We start from the raw sequence: 22,595 nt of genomic DNA on the forward strand, positions 1-22,595 counted from the left end.
AGGAGTCCATCCCCAGCAGCTCTCCCAGCCCTGCCCAGCGCCTGTGGAGCATGGCCGCAGACGAGGAGGAGCGCTGCCGCATCTGCCTCGACACCTGGGACGACGATGCCTGGACCGTGCCGTGCCGCCACCGCTTCTGCCTGAGGTGCATCCGGCGCTGGGCAGAGAGCAATCCCCAGTGCCCCCTCTGCCAGGGCAGGGTGACCGCCATCCGGCACTCGCTGCGCGGGGAGCGCTTTGAAGAGTTCCCCGTCACAGCACCTGCGGCAGCGTCGGGACAAGACGACGGACGCGATGGAGCCGAAGCAGCGCCGACACCCAGCGAACCCCAACGCCGGACCTGGGATCCCGACTCCGTGGGCGGCCTCTCCGCCTCCACCTGGGGCCACCTCTTCCGCCAGTACCCGGGGCTCCTTCGCCACCTGCGGCCCTGGCTGCAGCGGGAGCTGGGGCGCATCTTCGGGCAAGAGCCTGCGCAGGACCTGGGGCTGCAAGAGATGATCCTGAGCGCCCTGCCCGTCCTGGGGCTGCATGAAGAGCGCCTGGCTGAGGAGCTGCACGCCCACCTGCGCAGCCACACCGCGGCCTTCGTGCGAGGGCTCATTGACTTCATGGTGAAAGAGTGCAGGAGGGAAGCCTGCCACCTCCTGCACCACGGTGCACCCCGTTCGGCCAGGGGCTCTGAGCACAGCCCTGACGGCCTCATCTCCGCTTCCTTCAGGTGGTGGCGCGATCGCAGCCCTGTGGGCAGAACAGGCTGGGTCGCCCACCAAGAGAGACGGCAGGGCAACCTGGTGGCCACAACCAGATACGCCGGCGTCCGGGAGCAAGGCAGCTGCAGCTTCACCGTCAGCACCAGGTGGGCCACCTTCCGAGGGCAGCGGGAGCGCAGTCCCACGGCCACCACCAGCTCCTCTGCCTCCCGACGCCGACGGGAGCGCAGTCCCGTGCCCAGCGCCAGCGCCGCTGCCCCCCGCGGGGCGACTCCTGCCCCAGGACCTGCCCTCTCCAGCAGCGCCGCCGCCCTGGACACACAACGACTCCCAGTCATCTCGGCCGCTGCCTTGTGGGGGTGTCCCGACTGCCCCCCTTCCGTCCTCAATCCCACCCCAGGCCGGCGCCAAGACCAGCACGCGGCACCGTGGGCGGCTGGCGGTGGGGACTGTGCTCGGCCCCAGCCAGGGGCTCCTCGTCCCCCGGGCCCCGCTGCCGCCTGAGGAGGAACCAGCAGCTCCCAGGACTCTTCCTCACCCACCCAGAAGCCACCGCCCCGCAGATGCTGGAAAGGCGACCCTGACAGCTGCAAAAGAAGGGACTGGCCACCAGCAGGGCCACGCGCTGAAGCCCTGGGCACCACAGGACTCTGCTCACTCCTCCAAAACCCCTCCCTCCCTCACAATAAAGACACGAAAATGGCAGGAAGGGTCTCAGCGTTCTTATTCCTGACGCCACACCCACCACTCCCATTTCTTCAAAAGGGCCGTAAGACATTAAATAAAAAGAAATCAATGTATGTTTTCATGGTAGAACTCACTCTTAGAAATGGGACTTGGAAATGGACAGGAAGCTGCAGTCTCGATTGGCCTTGATGGTGAAAATCAGTGGTTCCCCCGTCAGGACAGCGAGCTGGCCGACGAGCTCTCCCGGGTGGCTAATGAAGAGGCAGGTGTCCTCCTCCGAGTCTATCTTCCGCTGGTACACGTGAAGCATCCCCGAGACCACAAAGCAAACATTAACATCCTGGAGAAAATGGAACAAGAGGTCAATACAATCCCCAAAGGTTTTAAAAGCTATGATCACGGTGACAGCTCTATCACAACCCATCTGTTGTCCAGAAGGCTCCCTATAGATTTTGAATAATTAAGTGATAAAATAAGACACAAAAGTGAAATAGTAAAAGTAGGCTATGAATATTTAAAACTAAGCAGCCGCAATATTGAAAAATGTGTTTCTCTTTGTATGGTTATGAGAAATGAAGGCTGCAGCCATAAGATCTCAGGAAATAGCAACAGGATCGGAAATGGAGAGAATGGGGTAATCACAGCAGCATGATAAGGGACAGCACAGTTCCGCAGAGCAGATGACAGCAGCACTGTAACTGGAGCTGCCCCTCATCTGCCTTGCATAACCTTGTCTGTTTACACAGCATTCTTATAAATGAATCTCGTTATATCCTGAATACACTTTGCTATAAACAAATAATACTGCATTTCTGCTAGGAGAGGAGAGAAAGAAAATAACTTTGCTTCAATTGAGTGACATCCCTGAAAGGCCGCAGTGCAGGGCACGACAAAGTCTTCACAGACCTCAGGAAGGATGGAAGTGGGATGCTCCATTCCCATCAAGGTACGTAAGGGGGCACTTTACATGTCTGTGCACATGTAAAGATCCAAGTACGCGAGGAAGAATAATAACTACTAAACATGTTATAAGTACTCAAATCTCTTTAAAATACAGTGCAGGATTTTAGCATGTTTCTACCCAACAAACACTTCTTCCAGAAGAAGAAAAGATTTAGAACACTTCAATTGATCAGATGGGGCTTCTTAAGGAGTTCATATTTGCCAGTTTTGCCTCCAGACCCTTTCAAGTGTCTGTAACAAAGAGACTTACACAGTGGGCATGAAAATGATGGAATCCAAAGTTATTTTCCAAGAAAAATGACACCCCACATGATGTGCTGCCCACATCAGAGAAGAATGGGACAGGACAGTAACACTGGCTTCACCACAGCCATTTCCCAGTCACACAGCCCAGCTGTGCTGTGCACACGGAGCACAACTTCATGCACACTGGACACCAAAAGCTTCCCCAATGAAATCAGTTCTCGTGCGTGTGCGCACATGGATTGCACAGGAGAGCAGGAATTTTCCTCCCAACTGCCTTTTGCCTTCCCAAAACCCTGCCTTCAGGGACATGGTTTATGGCAGGTAGGAATGGTTAGACTCGATGATCCAAGAGGTCTTTTCCAACCTAGTCATTCTATGAATCAATCCCAAGCCCTTGTAGCGACAAGGCACTCGTCTGGCTCAGGGCACCAGGGGATTCCTTTCCAGATCCAAACTGCTCAGCATCACCACCCTGAGCACATCACAGCCACCAGACACAGTTTTCTTGCCTCTCACAGGGCTGCCCGGAAAGTCTGGTGTCCCACGTGCACTCAGGATCACACCCTAACATTTCAGGTCATCCTTGCTCCAGCAAAACTTCCACCCAAACCAGCAAATCTTCCAAAGCTCAACATTTTATTATCACAGCCAGAATGGGCAGGGGCAAAAGCACCAGCTCCATTACACAATTCTTGCATTCCACTAAAGGTGACAGCGCAGTCAGAATTAGAGAATCATTAAGGATGGAAAAGACCTCTAAGATCACCAAGCCCAACTGTCAGCCCAACCCAACCACGCCCACTAAACCGTGTCCCAAAGTGCCACAGTCACACACTTTTTGAACCCCTCCGGAGATGGAGGCTCCACCGCTGCCCTGGGCAGCCTCTGCCAGGGCTTCATGCTCCTGCAGTAAAGAATTTTTCCTAAGAGCCAATCTAAAGCTCCCCGGGCACAACTTGAGGCCATTTCCTCTTATCTTGCCCCTTGTTATTTGGGAGAAGAGACTAGCACCCACCTCACCCCAAGACCCTTTCAGGAGCCGCCACGAGCGATGAGGTCTCCCCTCAGCCTCCTCCTCTCCAGGCTAAGCAGCCCCAGGGCCCTCACCTCTGCTGGCTTGCAATTTAGCCTCCACAAGCCAAAGCCAAACACCACTGCATCCAGTGCTTTGCCTCAGAGGCAGAACCACTAAAAGCAAGAGAGCTGCGGGCACAGCGAGAAACAATTCAGCACAAGCAGCTCAGCAGAATCTGCTCGTAGTCAGTAACCTTATTGCAGCACGAGAACAAAGCAAAGCCATAAACATTTCACCATTGTAACTGTTACGCCAGGTTTTCCGCTTTTCCCTTTCAGATGGAAAAAAAAAAAAAAAAAACAGAGCAAGCAAAATAATCAGTTATTCTTTACACCTACAGCTGAGGAAGAGAACAGATCCTCATCAGGAAATAGTTTTATTGAAGCCAGTCTGCTTCACGGAAACAAATCCAACACAAACAACCTGACAGGCACCCATCAAAATATTTCAGTTCAGCAACATCAACTCAACTAATTTCTACGATGATTCTTCCATATTTATACATTTACGGTTGTATAGTATTACCTACACTTAACGACAAAGTTTTAACTAGGAAAGTACCTCACAGTAAGGGAATACAAGCTCCCTGATGAGCTCTACTTAACAACAGCTTTTTTTTGGCTGCATTAGCTCTAACAAAAACTGCTGCAAAGATTTTCTTCACGTCTAAGACTCAGTATCGCAATAGATTGCACACAAAGCTGTGAAGCCCTCATCATTGGAGATCTTTAAGAACAGATTAGACAAAACCCTACCAGAAATGACTTGGCAATAGTTGATTCTGCTTTGAGCATGGGAAGAGACAGAACGACCTCCAAGCAATCCTTGAAATCCTACTTTGCTGTGCTCTTACCACCTGGATTAAGCAACAAAAGAGTCAACAAACAAGACAACAGAAAAGATTCACCCTGTGTAGTATCTTCTCTCTTGAATGAACAAGGCCAGCAAACCCAAATCCAGCAGCACATCGTTACAGGGTTTGAGCAGAGAACTGCACTGACCCCCTCCACCTTCCTCCAGCCAGTGGCTTTTAGGCAAAGAGGCTGCTAGCACCACAAAATCCCATTTCATAGCAAGTTTCTTTCTGTTACTATAGCAGATAATAAATTGGCAGAGGTTTATGATGCAGAAGTGAAAGCAGAAAGCACTTACAAACGATAAACAAAAGCAGCAATTGACTGGGACAGAGTTTTGGTGTCAGAATGACTCAATTCCCCTATCACTCCTGCAGAAGATTCGCCCTGCAACATTGTTTAACTCTCATATCCTACTTGCAGATAAAGCCAAAAACACGGAAAAGCTGTAGGAAATTGAAAACCAGTCATGACAGACACTCAAGGAATTCCAGCTCTTTAAAACAAAAGAAAAAAAATGTTAATTCTGAAGTTGGATATGCAACGGTGATTGGAAATAATACTGCCTCTCTCTCCAACAGGAAATGATCCCTTTTCTCTCTCTCTCTCCTATGAAAAAAAAAATTAACAACTTCATTTTGTTCATACTGTCTGGCTGTTCTGAAAAGCGACATCTTAAAATGCTTCCAGCCAGTGAGGAAACAAGAGATCTCAGCTGACTTGAAGAAAACAGCTTAAGGAAATCATTTTCTTTCTTGATCTAAGTAGTATTGAACACAAATACTTTAAATACAAGAAGTTGTTTCTCCCATTGCCTGTAGAAGAAGAAACTTCTACTACACTGCACAGAAACAATTAACACCGACCTCCAGATGAGATTTCTGGCACCGGGCCACATTCCATCAAATTGTGAAAAACTGAGTTGCTACCCGATTGGTTTGACAAGCCGACCAAATTTTATTATTATTTAGATCATGGTAAAAGCACTGTCTTGTCTGGTAGATGCTGCATTTCAAGAACATTGTTCCAATTAACTTCAGCTCTAACCTGTTTACTTGTTAATTACCAAGAAATTTATTCTAGATTTAAAAAAAAAAAAGTGCTGCAATAGGTAGCATCAGTATCCTGGAATTTTGTTCGTGATCCGATGGGTCTAAAAGGAAGATATCAACTGTATATGGGATACAAACTTCCATCACAAGTGGTGTCTGAGGCCAGTCTGACCAAGAACAGAGGGCTGAGCAGAGCCGATGGAAGCACCCAGTTCTATTTCACTCCATCTGTAAGAAGAAGTTCTTCTAAAATAGCCTGCAATGTTTCATCAGGATACAAATGCCTGAGAAACTGAAAACGGCCATAAGCAGAGAGCTAAGTGTGCAGCACACCAACCGCCAGCACTGCACCCCTCAGTCAGCCCAGCAGCAACGCAGAGCACGGATCCCAGTGCGCTGCCAGCAACCCAAACATCACAGCCCCGATTTTCACGTTGCAAGGGGAATAGTTTGCAAATCAGCAGAGAAAATTAAAATCCAAAAGTAAATCTATTGATGTCTACTAAGCATTGTTTGGCGAGGTCTCCTGAAGCAGAGGAGGAGCTGCAGCAGCTGCGCTCAAGCCCCTGGCACTGAAACACGTGCGGAAATAAAACCAGGATGCCTGCAGCTGCATTACTATCATTTCCTCAAATTGCCTGAAGAGCTGCCGGGATAGATCCCCCTCTGTAATGAAACGCAGCTGGAATCACCAGAATGATGAAAAGAAACACTTGCATTCCCTCTTGCACCACCAAGGTGAGAAGTGAGGGCTGAGCTCAATAACACCAACTGTAAGGAGCAAGCATTTAACTTGGAAGGGAAGCACAGTCGCTCGGCTGTGAAATGCACTCACAGCCACGGGCCAAGTACAGAGATTCAACTGTGAACATCGAACGAGGCACTCGGATGCTATGCCAACAGGATGAACACGTTCAGCAACCACCTGAATGCCGTTACAGAACTTGTTCACACAGTGCACGAGAGCACAGAATTACAAGGCAGCAGGAACTGCATGTTTACTTCTCACACGGATAAATCTGTACGCAGCGCGAAAAGATTCATGCAGTGCATTTCAGCGTGGTCTTTTCAAATGGCAGAATAATTCAGATTTATTCTAGTCCTGCTAATACCTTCCACAGACTAGAGAATAAAACATTCAGCTAGTCTACAGTGTACTAGGGAGACAATTGACTTTTAAGTGCCTGTCAGAAGTAGATAAAAGGCAAAACCATAGCTATTTCCTCCTGCAATAACTTACATCAAGTTTCATCAATGTTGAAAGGTCTTTCTTTGCTGCTTCAACGATAGCATCAACATGTTTGCTATTACAGGAATCTTGCACAGCACTGTAATGGAAAACTGCCAAAGGAGTTTCTCTCACCGGCACCGCCTTCTTCAATAGCAACTGCAGAGAACACATACATAACCAGTCAGTTTAGATGTTATAACTGGCACCTCCCCAGCAGAAACTTGCTGTTTGCCCGTGTTCTCCATCCACCACGACTCATGGCCTGAACAAAAAGCTCGCTTTCCAAAAAGAAACAGCTTGCTAACTTCATTATCCTTGTATTTTTCTGCAAAACTTGACACTCAAGTCAAACAAAGTTACTCATCCCAGCTTGCAAAAGGGAAGAATGAGAGACTTCTCAGAAACTGGGCAGCTGCCAGCTTGATCAAACTAAAACTTGATCAACACCAAACTAAGATGGAGGAAAAGATATAATGTCCATCACGGCTACACTGTTTCTCTTCAGATATTTTCGTAGTTTTACAACTCAAGAGCACTTTTTTTTTCCCGCTCTTAACTTCCAGGTCGACGGCTTGTAAAAAGCAGACAACAACAAAGAACCATTTACACACCATGACTGAAAACCTACAGGCAGCTCACAGGTGGGTACATGTTTAATCTCTCGCTGCAAAGCAGTTCTCACAAATAAAGCACAGCCTGACAAATTTACCTTTCCTAACAATCCTTGTCATGAGTCAGAGGAAGGGAATACCTCAAATCAAGGAGTTGCAGCACTGCTTTGCCATGCCAAGGGAATCTCCATAGAGCTTTGAGATCTGCACTAAAAACCCCACACCAAAAACCACTGAAATGACTATAAAACACCCCAGTACCAAATCCCACAACAGCACCAACTCCCACGGCTCGTACAAGCAGCGTTTCAAAGACAGGGAGAAAACATTTACACTACACACACAATAACAATGCGTAAGGAACTGCAGTGCGAGACCCGTGTTGGAGCCTCCAAAGGAAGGAAGCAGACCCACCTTGCTCACAACAGGACTGCTGGGCATGTCCTCTGCGCCAAAGTGCACCCTGGCTCTCTCAGATGCCATGTCCATGTCTGACATGTGGCATGCTCATATTCTTATTTATTTCGTAGTTCCTTTAGACTTGGAAGAGCTGATGGCAACTGTAAATCACCTCCTCTCAGCTCACAGATACCTCAAAATGCCCAAACCCACTCTGGTCCGGAGTACAATAATTTTTCCAGGACAGACAAAACAGAGTCACTCAGGTCTGGAGATCATCAGGAAGAGGCAAATCCAAACAGATTTTCCTCGCTGCTTTCAGGAAACGGTTCTAACAAACCTTTTCTCCACTAAATCAAACAACCTTTCTTTGTACACGACATACTGCAAGAGCTTTCATAGGGAGATTACGATGATCAGCAACTTCTTTGAATCTCTCCATGGAAAGCATCTCTCCCCACGCCTACAATCATTTCAGATCTTTCCTAGAACTCTTCCAAACTTCCCAAGTACGTCACATGCCAAGAGATATATAAGAAATGCCCTTCTAAGTGGTGCTTAGCTCATGAATTTGAACTCTAACCACTTCTATTCCTCCCTTCCCAATTTTAATACATCAACTACATTAGCTCCTCGGCCGCTCCATCCACCTCCTGAGACAATAACACAAATGTTACTGGGAAACGCTTCCTATTTAATTACCTTCAAGAGGATAGCCACAGCCTGATGACCTACCAAGGAGTTTAAGAAGCATAGAGAGATTGTAGATCCCTTTCACAAATAAACCTACAACCATTTCTTTCAGCTTTCTACACCCAATATATCTTAAAAATACGCTGCATTCAGAGAAGTCTAGATTTTGTCCCTCAGGCCTTTTTCCTTCTGTTACTGCATTGCTCTTACACTTCTTTTGAAATTCAGATTGCTGCTCAGACATAGGATGGGCCCTTAGGAAAAATAATTGTCTCTCCTCACTGTTGAATTTTGTTACCTGATAAACTCTGAAAGGACCGAAACCCTTAATTCTGAATTCCTCCCCCATCCTTCCCTCTCTCTCCACACAAACACTAGAGTTTGCTCAGGATTGCCCTGATCAACGGGTTAATGGAAGCAAAAAGTTGCAATAAGAAAGAAACAACTTGATTCTTGAGCTCAAACAAATGAGAGTTAATCCAGGACTGTGTAGGAAAACAAAAAAACAGAGAAGGAAAAGGTGGGATCTGACCAGTTAGCTGAGACAATATTGCCAAATTTAGAGTCAGAAACAAGTAGGAAACCAACAGTAGTAGAAGAAAGAAAGAAAGAAAAAGCAAGAGCTTAGCGGAAACAGATCTGCCACGGGCTGGAATGGCACAAGTGGGGAGCATCCGTCAGCAACTAGGGCAGAGAGCTGACAGCCAGCACACAGAGCTGGGACAGCAAAGCTATCAACCCAGCCCAGCGCTGAGGAAAGCGGGGGCAGCTTCATCCCGCACAGCCTTCTGCCTGAGATGGGAACATGAAAACCACAGAGTGAGAGCCTTGTAGCAGAGCTGATTAGGGATACCAACAATTGGACTGATGTAGAGCACACAGAAACGTACAACATAACAGTGGCCTAAAAACCACAACCTCGGGCTGATGGCACAGTCCAACAGAAGTTGAAAGAGGAGTTCAGGAAAGGCAACAGAGGCATTTCACACAAATTATGTGTGGGAGATAACAGTCTTAACAACAGGATCGTGGAATAAATCAAGAGCACATCAAATCAATATAGATATCTCGCAATCTTGGACAACGACACTAACGACAGCCACCATAACGGGTTGGGGGATGTGGTTTTTAATTAACAAATACCTATATTCCCCTCTAGACATTAAGTCACAACTCATGTACTACTCCCACGGTCCAGCAAGGATCTTGCCCTGCACAGGGTCACTGCTCTTTGACCTGTTCTGGAAGAGAGCACTGAAAACAAAGCTACACCAAGACCAATCATTCAAAGCACATCCAGCAGCCGGGACTGGGGGCGGAAACATAGCTGGGGTGGTTCTCTGGCAAAAAGGAATAATGAATCTAAGAGAAAGGGCTTGGCAAAGCAGCACCTAACCTAGCAAAGCGCAGGCTCTGGCCAGACTTTCTCCCAGACAAAACCAGCACCAGATGGACACAACTGACCCAAGGGGGATCCCACCATACAAGGACACGCTCAGCGACAGAGCTGGACAGTGCAGGATGGCAGTGGCAGCCCTTGCTCAGGGACTGCCTGACATCGCCTGCTCGGTTGGGAGCAAGTGCTTTCTTTTGCATGACTTGTTTATTGGGCTTTGATTTTCTCTCCTCTCTCTTTCTTGTTTCTTGGATTTTTTACTTATTATTATTGGAGATAAGGTTAAGAACATCCCCCAGCCACACATCATGGTATCACCCAAGCACGCACTGTGACATCAAAGCCCTCACTGCTTGTATTCCAGCACCAGCCTCTCCCAGACGGCTCGAGCCTTCACTCCAGCTGAGCAATTCAGCGAGGCTGGGAGTGCGGAGCGAGCCTTTAGCTCGCTGCTGGGCTTGTGCCCTCGGAACTGGTGGCTGCAGCTCTCAGAGCTGCCCGAGGAGCCACTGCAGGTCCTTCCCCGGCCGTGCTGGCTTCAGGCAGCCGGGGCAGCCAGGAGGAGCGCTGGTCGCAGCAGAGGTGAGCTGTGCGGGGAGCCTTCCCCCTGGAAAGGCAGTAGGTGCATCACTGGTTTTCTTTGGGCATTGTTTTCCTCTCTCTTTCTTGTTTGTTGAGATTTATTTCTTATTAGTCATGAAAATAAGAAAATGAGTATCTCCTCTCCTCTGCAGTACTCTGCTCTGCTCGGGTGAGACCTCACCTGGAGCCCAACCTTCAGTTCTGGAGTCCTCAGCACAGGAAGGACATGGAGGTGTTGGAGCAAATCCAGAAGAGGTCTCAAGGATGATTCAAGGGCTGGAGCTCCTCCAATGGGAGGACAAGATGAGAGAGTTGGCCTTGTTAAGCCTAGAGAAAAGGAAGGTCTGAGGAGACCATAGAGCAGCTTCCAGTACTGAAAGGGGCTCCAGAAAAAGCCAGGGAGGGGCTCTTGATCAGGGAGTGCAGGAAGAGGAGGAGTAGAAAGTTTGTTAGCTGCAGGATTGTAGAGTGAGATGAGCTCTTAGGAAGAACTCGCTTGCTGTGAGGGTGGTGAGGCACTGGCACAGGTTGCCCAAAGAAGTTGTGGCTGCCCTGTTCCTGGAGGTGTTGCAGACTGTGTTGGAAGAGTCTTGGAGGAGCACGATGCCGTGTGCGGTGACCTTGCCCATAGCAGGGGGGTTGGAACTGGGCGATCTTTAATGCTCCTTCCAACACAAACCATTCTATGATTCCAGGAATATCCCCCCAGCCACTCACCGTGGTATCCCCCAAGCACGCACTGTGACATCAAAGCCCTCGCTGCTTGTATTCCAGCACCAGCCTCTCCCAGACGGCTCGAGCCTTCACTCCAGCTGAGCGATTCAGCGAGGCTGGGAGTGCGGAGCAAGCCTTTAGCTCGCTGCTGGGCTTGTGCCCTCGGAACTGGTGGCTGCAGCTCTCGGTGCTGCCCGAGCAGCCACTGCAGGTTCTTCCCCGGCCGTGCTGGCTTCAGGCAGCCGGGGCAGCCAGGAGGAGCGCTGGTCGCAGCAGAGGTGAGCTGTGCGGGGAACCTTCCCCGTAGGAACTGGGTGCATCACTGGTTTTCTTTGGATGTTGTGTTCTTCTCTCGGTCTTGTCGGTTGAGATTTATTTCTTATTATTAATGGAAACAAGAAAATGGGAAGCTCTTAGGAAGCTTTGGCTGAAATGACCATTAAGTTGTGGAGTGCAGGATCCTGAGGTTAATGGGGAGAGCATGCAGCAAAATCACTTCCCTGGACTTGAGGAGAGCTGAGTTCAGACTGTTGAGGCATCTGCTCGGTAGGGCACCATGGGATAAAGCTGCACATAGGAGAAATGAAAATGCCAGGAGGTCTGCAGGAATGAACAAGGACCTCCTGGACCAACTCAGACAAAAAAAAGGAAGCCTGCAGAAGGCTGGAGCAAGAGCTGGGCATGTTTCCTTCGGGATGGAACTAGGCTTCCCTTCCAGCCCTCCCCGCTCCAGCTCATGATCGGGGCCTCTCCTCCTCTTCCAGCAGGACCCCCACCGAGGCAGCAGCACAGAGGACGAGGAGTCCATCCCCAGCAGCTCTCCCAGCCCTGCCCAGCGCCTGTGGAGCATGGCCGCAGACGAGGAGGAGCGCTGCCGCATCTGCCTTGACACCTGGGACGACGATGCCTGGACCGTGCCGTGCCGCCACCGCTTCTGCCTGAGGTGCATCCGGCGCTGGGCAGAGAGCAATCCCCAGTGCCCCCTCTGCCAGGGCAGGGTGACCGCCATCCGGCACTCGCTGCGCGGGGAGCGCTTTGAAGAGTTCCCCGTCACAGCCCCTGCGGCAGCGTCGGGACAAGACGACGGACGTGATGGAGCCGAAGCAGCGCCGACACCCAGCGAACCCCAACGCCGGACCTGGGATCCCGACTCCGTGGGCGGCCTCTCCGCCTCCACCTGGGGCCACCTCTTCCGCAAGTACCCGGGGCTCCTTCGCCACCTGCGGCCCTGGCTGCAGCGGGAGCTGGGGCGCATCTTTGGGCAAGAGCCTGCACAGGACCTGGCGCTGCAAGAGATGATCCTGAGCGCCCTGCCCGTCCTGGGGCTGCATGAAGAGCACCTGGCTGAGGAGCTGCATGCCCACCTGCGCAGCCACACCGCGGCCTTCGTGCAAGGGCTCATTGACTTCATGGTGAAAGAGTGCAGGAGGGAAGCCTGCCACCTCCTGCACCACGGCGCACCCCGTTCGGCCAGGGGCTCCGAGCACAGCCCTGACGGCCTCATCTCCGCGTCCTTCAGGTGGTGGCGCGATCGCAGCCCTGTGGGCAGAACAGGCTGGGTCGCCCACCAAGAGAGACGGCAGGGCAACCTGGTGGCCACAACCAGATACGCCGGTGTCCGGGAGCAAGGCAGCTGCAGCTTCACCGTCAGCACCAGGTGGGCCGCCTTCCGAGGGCAGCGGGAGCGCAGTCCCACGGCCACCACCAGCTCCTCTGCCTCCCAACGCCGACGGGAACGCAGTCCCGTGCCCAGCGCCAGCGCCGCTGCCCCCCGCGGGGGGACTCCGGCCTCAGGACCTGCCCTCTCCAGCAGCGCCACCGCCTTGGATGCACAACGACTCCCGGTCATCTCGGCCGCTGCCTTGTGGGGGTGTCCCGACTGCCCCCGCTCCGTCCTCAATCCCACCCCAGGCCGGCGCCAAGACCAGCACGCGGCGCCGTGGGTGGCTGGCGGTGGGGACTGTGCTCGGCCCCAGCCAGGGGCTCCTCGTCTCCCAGGCCCCGTTGCCGCCTGAAGAGGAACCAGCAGCTCCCAGGACTCTTCCTCACCCACCCAGAAGCCACCGCCCTGCAGATGCTGGAAGGCGACCCTGACAGCTGCAAAAGAAGGGACTGGCCACCAGCAGGGCCACGCGCTGAAGCCCTGGGCACCACAGGACTCTGCTCACTCCTCCAAAACCCCTCCCTCCCTCACAATAAAGACATGAAAATGGCAGGAAGGGTCTCAGCGTTCTTATTCCTGACGCCACACCCACCACTCCCATTTCTTCAAAAGGGTCGTAAGACATTAAATAAAAAGAAATCAATGTATGTTTTCATGGTAGAACTCACTCTTAGAAATGGAACTTGGAAATGGACAGGAAGCTGCAGTCTCGATTGGCCTTGATGGTGAAAATCAGTGGTTCCCCCGTCAGGACAGCGAGCTGGCCGACGAGCTCTCCCGGGTGGCTAATGAAGAGGCAGGTGTCCTCCTCCGAGTCTATCTTCCGCTGGTACACGTGAAGCATCCCCGAGACCACAAAGCAAACATTAACATCCTGGAGAAAATGGAACAAGAGGTCAATACAATCCCCAAAGGTTTTAAAAGCTATGATCACGGTGACAGCTCTATCACAACCCATCTGTTTTCCAGAAGGCTCCCTATAGATTTTGAACAATTAAGTGATAAAATAAGACACAAAAGTGAATTAGTAAAAGTAGGCTATGAATATTTAAAACTAAGCAGCCGCAATATTGAAAAATGTGTTTCTCTTTGTATGGTTATGAGAAATGAAGGCTGCAGCCATAAGATCTCAGGAAATAGCAACAGGATCGGAAATGGAGAGAATGGGGTAATCACAGCAGCATGATAAGGGACAGCACAGTTCCGCAGAGCAGATGACAGAAGCACTGTAACTGAAGCTGCCCCTCATCTGCCTTGCATAACCTTATCTGTTTACACAGCATTCTTATAAATGAATCTCGTTATATCCTGAATACACTTTGCTATAAACAAATAATACTGCATTTCTGCTAGGAGAGGAGAGAAAGAAAATAACTTTGCTTCAATTGAGTGACATCCCTGAAAGGCCGCAGTGCAGGGCACGACAAAGTCTTCACAGACCTCAGGAAGGATGGAAGTGGGATGCTCCATTCCCATCAAGGTACGTAAGGGGGCACTTTACATGTCTGTGCACATGTAAAGATCCAAGAACGCGAGGAAGAATAATAACTACTAAACATGTTATAAGTACTCAAATCTCTTTAAAATACAGTGCAGGATTTTAGCATGTTTCTACCCAACAAACACTTCTTCCAGAAGAAGAAAAGATTTAGAACACTTCAATTGATCAGATGGGGCTTCTTAAGGAGTTCATATTTGCCAGTTTTGCCTCCAGACCCTTTCAAGTGTCTGTAACAAAGAGACTTACACAGTGGGCATGAAAATGATGGAATCCAAAGTTATTTTCCAAGAAAAATGACACCCCACATGATGTGCTGCCCACATCAGAGAAGAATGGGACAGGACAGTAACACTGCCTTCACCACAGCCTTTTCCCAGTCACACAGCCCAGCTGTGCTGTGCACACGGAGCACAACTTCATGCACACTGGACACCAAAAGCTTCCCCAATTAAATCAGTTCTCGTGCGCGTGCACACATGGATTGCACAGGAGAGCAGGAATTTTCCTCCCAACTGCCTTTTGCCTTCCCAAAAGCCTGCCTTCAGTTTGGAATCAGGGACATGGTTTATGGCAGGTAGGAATGGTTGGACTCGATGATCCAAGAGGTCTTTTCCAACCTAGTCATTCTATGAATCAATCCCAAGCCCTTGTAGCGACAAGGCACTCGTCTGGCTCAGGGCACCAGGGGATTCCTTTCCAGATCCAAACTGCTCAGCATCACCACCCTGAGCACATCACAGCCACCAGACACAGTTTTCTTGCCTCTCACAGGGCTGCCCGGAAAGTCTGGTGTTCCACGTGCACTCAGGATCACACCCTAACATTTCAGGTCATCCTTGCTCCAGCAAAACTTCCACCCAAACCAGCAAATCTTCCAAAGCTCAACATTTTATTATCACAGCCAGAATGGGCAGGGGCAAAAGCACCAGCTCCATTACACAATTCTTGCATTCCACTAAAGGTGACAGCGCAGTCAGAATTAGAGAATCATTAAGGATGGAAAAGACCTCTAAGATCACCAAGCCCAACTGTCAGCCCAACCCAACCACGCCCACTAAACCGTGTCCCAAAGTGCCACAGCCACACACTTTTTGAACCCCTCCAGAGATGGAGGCTCCACCGCTGCCCTGGGCAGCCTCTGCCAGGGCTTCATGCTCCTGCAGTAAAGAATTTTTCCTAAGAGCCAATCTAAAGCTCCCCGGGCACAACTTGAGGCCATTTCCTCTTATCTTGCCCCTTGTTATTTGGGAGAAGAGACTACTAGCACCCACCTCACCCCAAGCCCCTTTCAGGAGCTGCCACGAGCGATGAGGTCTCCCCTCAGCCTCCTCCTCTCCAGGCTAAGCAGCCCCAGGGCCCTCACCTCTGCTGGCTTGCAATTTAGCCTCCACAAGCCAAAGCCAAACACCACTGCATCCAGTGCTTTGCCTCAGAGGCAGAACCACTAAAAGCAAGAGAGCTGCGGGCACAGCGAGAAACAATTCAGCACAAGCAGCTCAGCAGAATCTGCTCGTAGTCAGTAACCTTATTGCAGCACGAGAACAAAGCAAAGCCATAAACATTTCACCATTGTAACTGTTACGCCAGGTTTTCTGCTTTTCCCTTTCAGATGGAAAAAAAAAAAAAAAAACCAGAGCAAGCGAAATAATCAGTTATTCTTTACACCTACAGCTGAGGAAGAGAACAGATTCTCATCAGGAAATAGTTTTATTGAAGCCAGTCTGCTTCACGGGAACAAATCCAACGCAAACAACCTGACAGGCACCCGTCAAAATATTTCAGTTCAGCAACATCAACTCAACTAATTTCTACGATGATTCTTCCATATTTATACATTTACGGTTGTATAGTATTACCTACACTTAACGACAAAGTTTTAACTAGGAAAGCACCTCACAGTAAGGGAATACGAGCTCCCTGATGAGCTCTACTTAACAACAGCTTTTTTTTGGCTGCATTAGCTCTAACAAAAACTGCTGCAAAGATTTTCTTCACGTCTAAGACTCAATATCGCAATAGATTGCACACAAAGCTGTGAAGCCCTCATCATTGGAGATCTTTAAGAACAGATTAGACAAAACCCTACCAGAAATGACTTGGCAATAGTTGATTCTGCTTTGAGCATGGGAAGAGACAGAACGACCTCCAAGCAGTCCTTGAAATCCTACTTTGCTGTGCTCTTACCACCCGGATTAAGAAACAAAAGAGTCAACAAACAAGACAACAGAAAAGATTCACCCTGTGTAGTATCTTCTCTCTTGAATGAACAAGGCCAGCAAACCCAAATCCAGCAGCACATCGTTACAGGGTTTGAGCAGAGAACTGCACTGACCCCCTTCACCTTCCTCCAGCCAGTGGCTTTTAGGCAAAGAGGCTGCTAGCACCACAAAATCCCATTTCATAGCAAGTTTCTTTCTGTTACTATGGCAGATAATAAATTGGCAGAGGTTTATGATGCAGAAGTGAAAGCAGAAAGCACTTACAAACGAGAAACAAAAGCAGCAATTGACTGGGACAGAGTTTTGGTGTCAGAATGACTCAATTCCCCTATCACTCCTGCAGAAGATTCGCCCTGCAACATTGTTTAACTCTCATATCCTACTTGCAGATAAAGCCAAAAACACGGAAAAGCTGTAGGAAACTGAAAACCAGTCATGACAGACACTCAAGGAATTCCAGCTCTTTAAAACAAAAGAAAAAAAATGTTAATTCTGAAGTTGGATATGCAACGGTGATTGGAAATAATACTGCCTCTCTCTCCAACAGGAAATGATCCCTCTTCTCTCTCTCTCCTATGAAAAAAAAAATTAACAACTTCATTTTATTCATACTGTCTGGCTGTTCTGAAAAGCGACATCTTAAAATGCTTCCAGCCAGTGAGGAAACAAGAGATCTCAGCTGACTTGAAGAAAACAGCTTAAGGAAATCATTTTCTTTCTTGATCTAAGTAGTATTGAACACAAATACTTTAAATACAAGAAGTTGTTTCTCCCATTGCCTGTAGAAGAAGAAACTTCTACTACACTGCACAGAAACAATTAACACCGACCTCCAGATGAGATTTCTGGCACCGGGCCACATTCCATCAAATTGTGAAAAACTGAGTTGCTACCCGATTGGTTTGACAAGCCGACCAAATTTTATTATTATTTAGATCATGGTAAAAGCACTGTCTTGTCTAGTAGATGCTGCATTTCAAGAACATTGTTCCAATTAACTTCAGCTCTAACCTGTTTACTTGTTAATTACCAAGAAATTTATTCTAGATTTAAAAAAAAAAAAGTGCTGCAATAGGTAGCATCAGTATCCTGGAATTTTGTTCGTGATCCGATGGGTCTAAAAGGAAGATATCAACTGTATATGGGATACAAACTTCCATCACAAGTGGTGTCTGAGGCCAGTCTGACCAAGAACAGAGGGCTGAGCAGAGCCGACGGAAGCACCCAGTTCTATTTCACTCCATCTGTAAGAAGAAGTTCTTCTAAAATAGCCTGCAATGTTTCATCAGGATACAAATGCCTGAGAAACTGAAAACGGCCATAAGCAGAGAGCTAAGTGTGCAGCACACCAACCGCCAGCACTGCACCCCTCAGTCAGCCCAGCAGCAACGCAGAGCACGGATCCCAGTGCGCTGCCAGCAACCCAAACATCACAGCCCCGATTTTCATGTTGCAAGGGGAATAGTTTGCAAATCAGCAGAGAAAATTAAAATCCAAAAGTAAATCTATTGATGTCTACTAAGCATTGTTTGGCGAGGTCTCCTGAAGCAGAGGAGGAGCTGCAGCAGCTGCGCTCAGGCTGCTGGCACTGAAACACGTGCGGAAATAAAACCAGGATGCCTGCAGCTGCATTACTATCATTTCCTCAAATTGCCTGAAGAGCTGCCGGGATAGATCCCCCTCTGTAATGAAACGCAGCTGGAATCACCAGAATGATGAAAAGAAACACTTGCATTCCCTCTTGCACCACCAAGGTGAGAAGTGAGGGCTGAGCTCAATAACACCAACTGTAAGGAGCAAGCATTTAACTTGGAAGGGAAGCACAGTCGCTCGGCTGTGAAATGCACTCACAGCCACGGGCCAAGTACAGAGATTCAACTGTGAACATCGAACGAGGCACTCGGATGCTATGCCAACAGGATGAACACGTTCAGCAATCACCTGAATGCCGTTACAGAACTTGTTCACACAGTGCACGAGAGCACGGAATTACAAGGCAGCAGGAACTGCCATGTTTACTTCTCACACGGATAAATCTGTACGCAGCGCGAAAAGATTCATGCAGTGCATTTCAGCGTGGTCTTTTCAAATGGCAGAATAATTCAGATTTATTCTAGTCCTGCTAATACCTTCCACAGACTAGAGAATAAAACATTCAGCTAGTCTACAGTGTACTAGGGAGACAATTGACTTTTAAGTGCCTGTCAGAAGTAGATAAAAGGCAAAACCAAAGCTATTTCCTCCTGCAATAACTTACATCAAGTTTCATCAATGTTGAAAGGTCTTTCTTTGCTGCTTCAATGATAGCATCAACATGTTTGCTATTACAGGAATCTTGCACAGCACTGTAATGGAAAACTGCCAAAGGAGTTTCTGTCACCGGCACCGCCTTCTTCAATAGCAACTGCAGAGAACACATACATAACCAGTCAGTTTAGATGTTATAACTGGCACCTCCCCAGCAGAAACTTGCTGTTTGCCCGTGTTCTCCATCCACCACGACTCATGGCCTGAACAAAAAGCTCGCTTTCCAAAAAGAAACAGCTTGCTAACTTCATTATCCTTGTATTTTTCTGCAAAACTTGACACTCAAGTCAAACAAAGTTACTCATCCCAGCTTGCAAAAGGGAAGAATGAGAGACTTCTCAGAAACTGGGCAGCTGCCAGCTTGATCAAACTAAAACTTGATCAACACCAAACTAAGATGGAGGAAAAGATATAATGTCCATCACGGCTACACTGTTTCTCTTCAGATGTTTTCGTAGTTTTACAACTCAAGAGCACTTTTTTTTTCCCGCTCTTAACTTCCAGGTCGACGGCTTGTAAAAAGCAGACAACAACAAAGAACCATTTACACACCATGACTGAAAACCTACAGGCAGCTCACAGGTGGGTACATGTTTAATCTCTTGCTGCAAAGCAGTTCTCACAAATAAAGCACAGCCTGACAAATTTACCTTTCCTAACAATCCTTGTCATGAGTCAGAGGAAGGGAATACCTCAAATCAAGGAGTTGCAGCACTGCTTTGCCATGCCAAGGGAATCTCCATAGAGCTTTGAGATCTGCACTAAAAACCCCACACCAAAAACCACTGAAATGACTATAAAACACCCCAGTACCAAATCCCACAACAGCACCAACTCCCACGGCTCGTACAAGCAGCGTTTCAAAGACAGGGAGAAAACATTTACACTACACACACAATAACAATGCGTAAGGAACTGCAGTGCGAGACCCGTGTTGGAGCCTCCAAAGGAAGGAAGCAGACCCATCTTGCTCACAACAGGACTGCTGGGCATGTCCTCTGCGCCAAAGTGCACCCTGGCTCTCTCAGACACCATGTCCATGTCTGACATGTGGCATGCTCATATTCTTATTTATTTCATAGTTCCTTTAGACTTGGAAGAGCTGATGGCAACTGTAAATCACCTCCTCTCAGCTCACAGATACCTCAAAATGCCCAAACCCACTCTGGTCCGGAGTACAATAATTTTTCCAGGACAGACAAAACAGAGTCACTCAGGTCTGGAGATCATCAGGAAGAGGCAAATCCAAACAGATTTTCCTCGCTGCTTTCAGGAAACGGTTCTAACAAACCTTTTCTCCACTAAATCAAACAACCTTTCTTTGTACACGACATACTGCAAGAGCTTTCATAGGGAGATTATGATGATCAGCAACTTCTTTGAATCTCTCCATGGAAAGCATCTCTCCCCACGCCTAGAATAATCTCAGATCTTTCCTAGAACTCTTCCAAACTTCCCAAGTACGTCACATGCCAAGAGATATATAAGAAATGCCCTTCTAAGTGGTGCTTAGCTCATGAATTTGAACTCTAACCACTTCTATTCCTCCCTTCCCAATTTTAATACGTCAACTACATTAGCTCCTCGGCCGCTCCATCCACCTCCTGAGACAATAACACAAATGTTACTGGGAAACGCTTCCTATTTAATTACCTTGAAGAGGATAGCCACAGCCTGATGACCTACCAAGGAGTTTAAGAAGCATAGAGAGATTGTAGATCCCTTTCACAAATAAACCTACAACCATTTCTTTCAGCTTTCTACACCCAATATATCTTAAAAATATGCTGCATTCAGAGAAGTCTAGATTTTGTCCCTCAGGCCTTTTTCCTTCTGTTACTGCATTGCTCTTACACTTTTTTTGAAATTCAGATTGCTGCTCAGACATAGGATGGGCCCTTAGGAAAAATAATTGTCTCTCCTCACTGTTGAATTTTGTTACCTGATAAACTCTGAAAGGACTGAAACCCTTAATTCTGAATTCCTCCCCCATCCTTCCCTCTCTCTCCACACAAACACTAGAGTTTGCTCAGGATTGCCCTGATCTTTGGAAAGGTACCTTCTGGAAGCACGAAGGTGCCCTATATTTACACCCTTCTGACATATATTCAGGTGAAAAAATCACTCTCCCATCAACAGCTATCTACAAGTTTACTTTTAAAAATACACTTACTTTATTTCTGAAGGAGCTGGACTCCTATCTCCCTCCAGCCAGGACAGGGAGACAATCCTACCATCCCAAGGATTCAGAACTACCTCAGAGCACTCTTTTCCATGTTATCTACACACGTGAACAAATCTCTGTCGGCAGGAAATCCCCATCTGCTACTGGAGTCATAACATCACTTAATGATCAGCCTCCAAACCAGAAACCCAACAAGTTGACCCAAAGATCGTCATCAGCAAACCTTTCAAGCCATAAAACAAAACCCCTAAAGCTGTTTATTCTGCTGACTGAATTTCGTAGGCTTCACATTAAAGACCCTAAATTAGTGATAAACAAAAAAAGGCTGGGATAGTAGAAATAGCAGCATGGAATTCCACATGGGCTGATGTGACAACCCATCAATTATACTGCCTCACCAATCACAGGGTCGGCATAATCACTGAGCCCCATACACCAAGGGCCTTTTAAAACTAAACACAGGCTTCTCAGGTTAACCCTAAATAACCTGATAACCGGCAAGTAGGCACAAAAAGCATCCCCTACAGATCTCTGCATGTTAAAAAATCAGAGAGAGGAAAAGAGGAGGCATTCTAAGAGTGAAAGCGTATGTCTACCAGCTTATTTTCTTCTATTCAAGAAGTAGAATTCTTCGTCTCACTTGTAGATATAAGCTTCCCACACAGCGATTAATTAAACTGTCTTGTTGCTCAAATTGGAGTTTGGAAGGCTACAGCAGAACAAGCTTTAACCAGAGCTGTTGAGTCAAAGGAACAGAAGGCAGTGGGAAACAAGAGCGGAATGCAATCATGTTTGATGAACACATGCTCACTGGTATCCCACACACTGCTGGTATGGAAGTAGTTGCAAAAACAACAGTAACTGACAGTCCCTGGCAGCATTTCAGCTGCCTCCGGCCTTCCAAGCGCTCCCTTGCTGAACTACCTGCTTTTCTCAAGGCGGTGCCGTATTTACGCTGTAGGGCCACGGCTTCAGCTTTGGGGAAGGAAAAGCAGCTTCTCTTAATTTGTGACAAAAGAAACCCATCCAACAAATCAATAAAAGACAACTGCTGCCTAACCTTAAAAAAAAAAAAGTTGGGAACACTTACTTCCCGGAAGCATAAAATGATGAAGTAGAGGAACCCAGTTTTTTTTGTTTGTTCACTGAATTCTTCCGCCCACCAGCCCAGTGACACCACGTGATTTAACTCTTTCTCCATACAAGCGGTCTAGATACTGTAAAAGCAGATCAGACTAACTTGGCAGGATGACATTTCCTCATCTAATCAATTCCTACGTTTCAAGTTAGATAGCAACATAAAAAAACAGAAGAACAAATTGCACCCCAACTCCAGGAGAAATTGAGACAAAAAGGTTTTCCCCAAAGCCATTTTTAGCAGTTTTTGTCAATTCTGATGACTCAAGCGAATCAAAGAGATACTGAGATAACAGCACCTGTAGGACTCTCATAACAGACAGTCCTCTCTTCCCTGAATAATAAACACGACCAATATCCCCATGGA

The 22,595-nt window shown here is 48.0% G+C and overlaps 1 protein-coding gene across 1 annotated transcript; it reads right to left on the reverse strand.

Annotated features, from left to right (window-relative positions):
• Positions 1 to 1,469: 1,469 nt before the first annotated feature.
• On the reverse strand, positions 1,470 to 7,893 carry LOC138729358 (patatin-like phospholipase domain-containing protein 7). The gene is made up of 3 exons (XM_069873502.1): positions 7,847 to 7,893; positions 6,831 to 6,977; positions 1,470 to 1,740 (listed from the first exon to the last, which is right to left on the reverse strand). The coding sequence occupies exons 1-3, from the start codon at positions 7,871 to 7,873 to the stop codon at positions 1,537 to 1,539; spliced, it is 378 nt and encodes a 125-aa protein (XP_069729603.1). The 5' UTR covers positions 7,874 to 7,893; the 3' UTR covers positions 1,470 to 1,536.
• Positions 7,894 to 22,595: the final 14,702 nt, after the last annotated feature.

Source organism: Phaenicophaeus curvirostris, chromosome 20, assembly GCF_032191515.1.
Source record: "Phaenicophaeus curvirostris isolate KB17595 chromosome 20, BPBGC_Pcur_1.0, whole genome shotgun sequence".
Taxonomy (NCBI): Eukaryota; Metazoa; Chordata; class Aves; order Cuculiformes; family Cuculidae; genus Phaenicophaeus; species Phaenicophaeus curvirostris.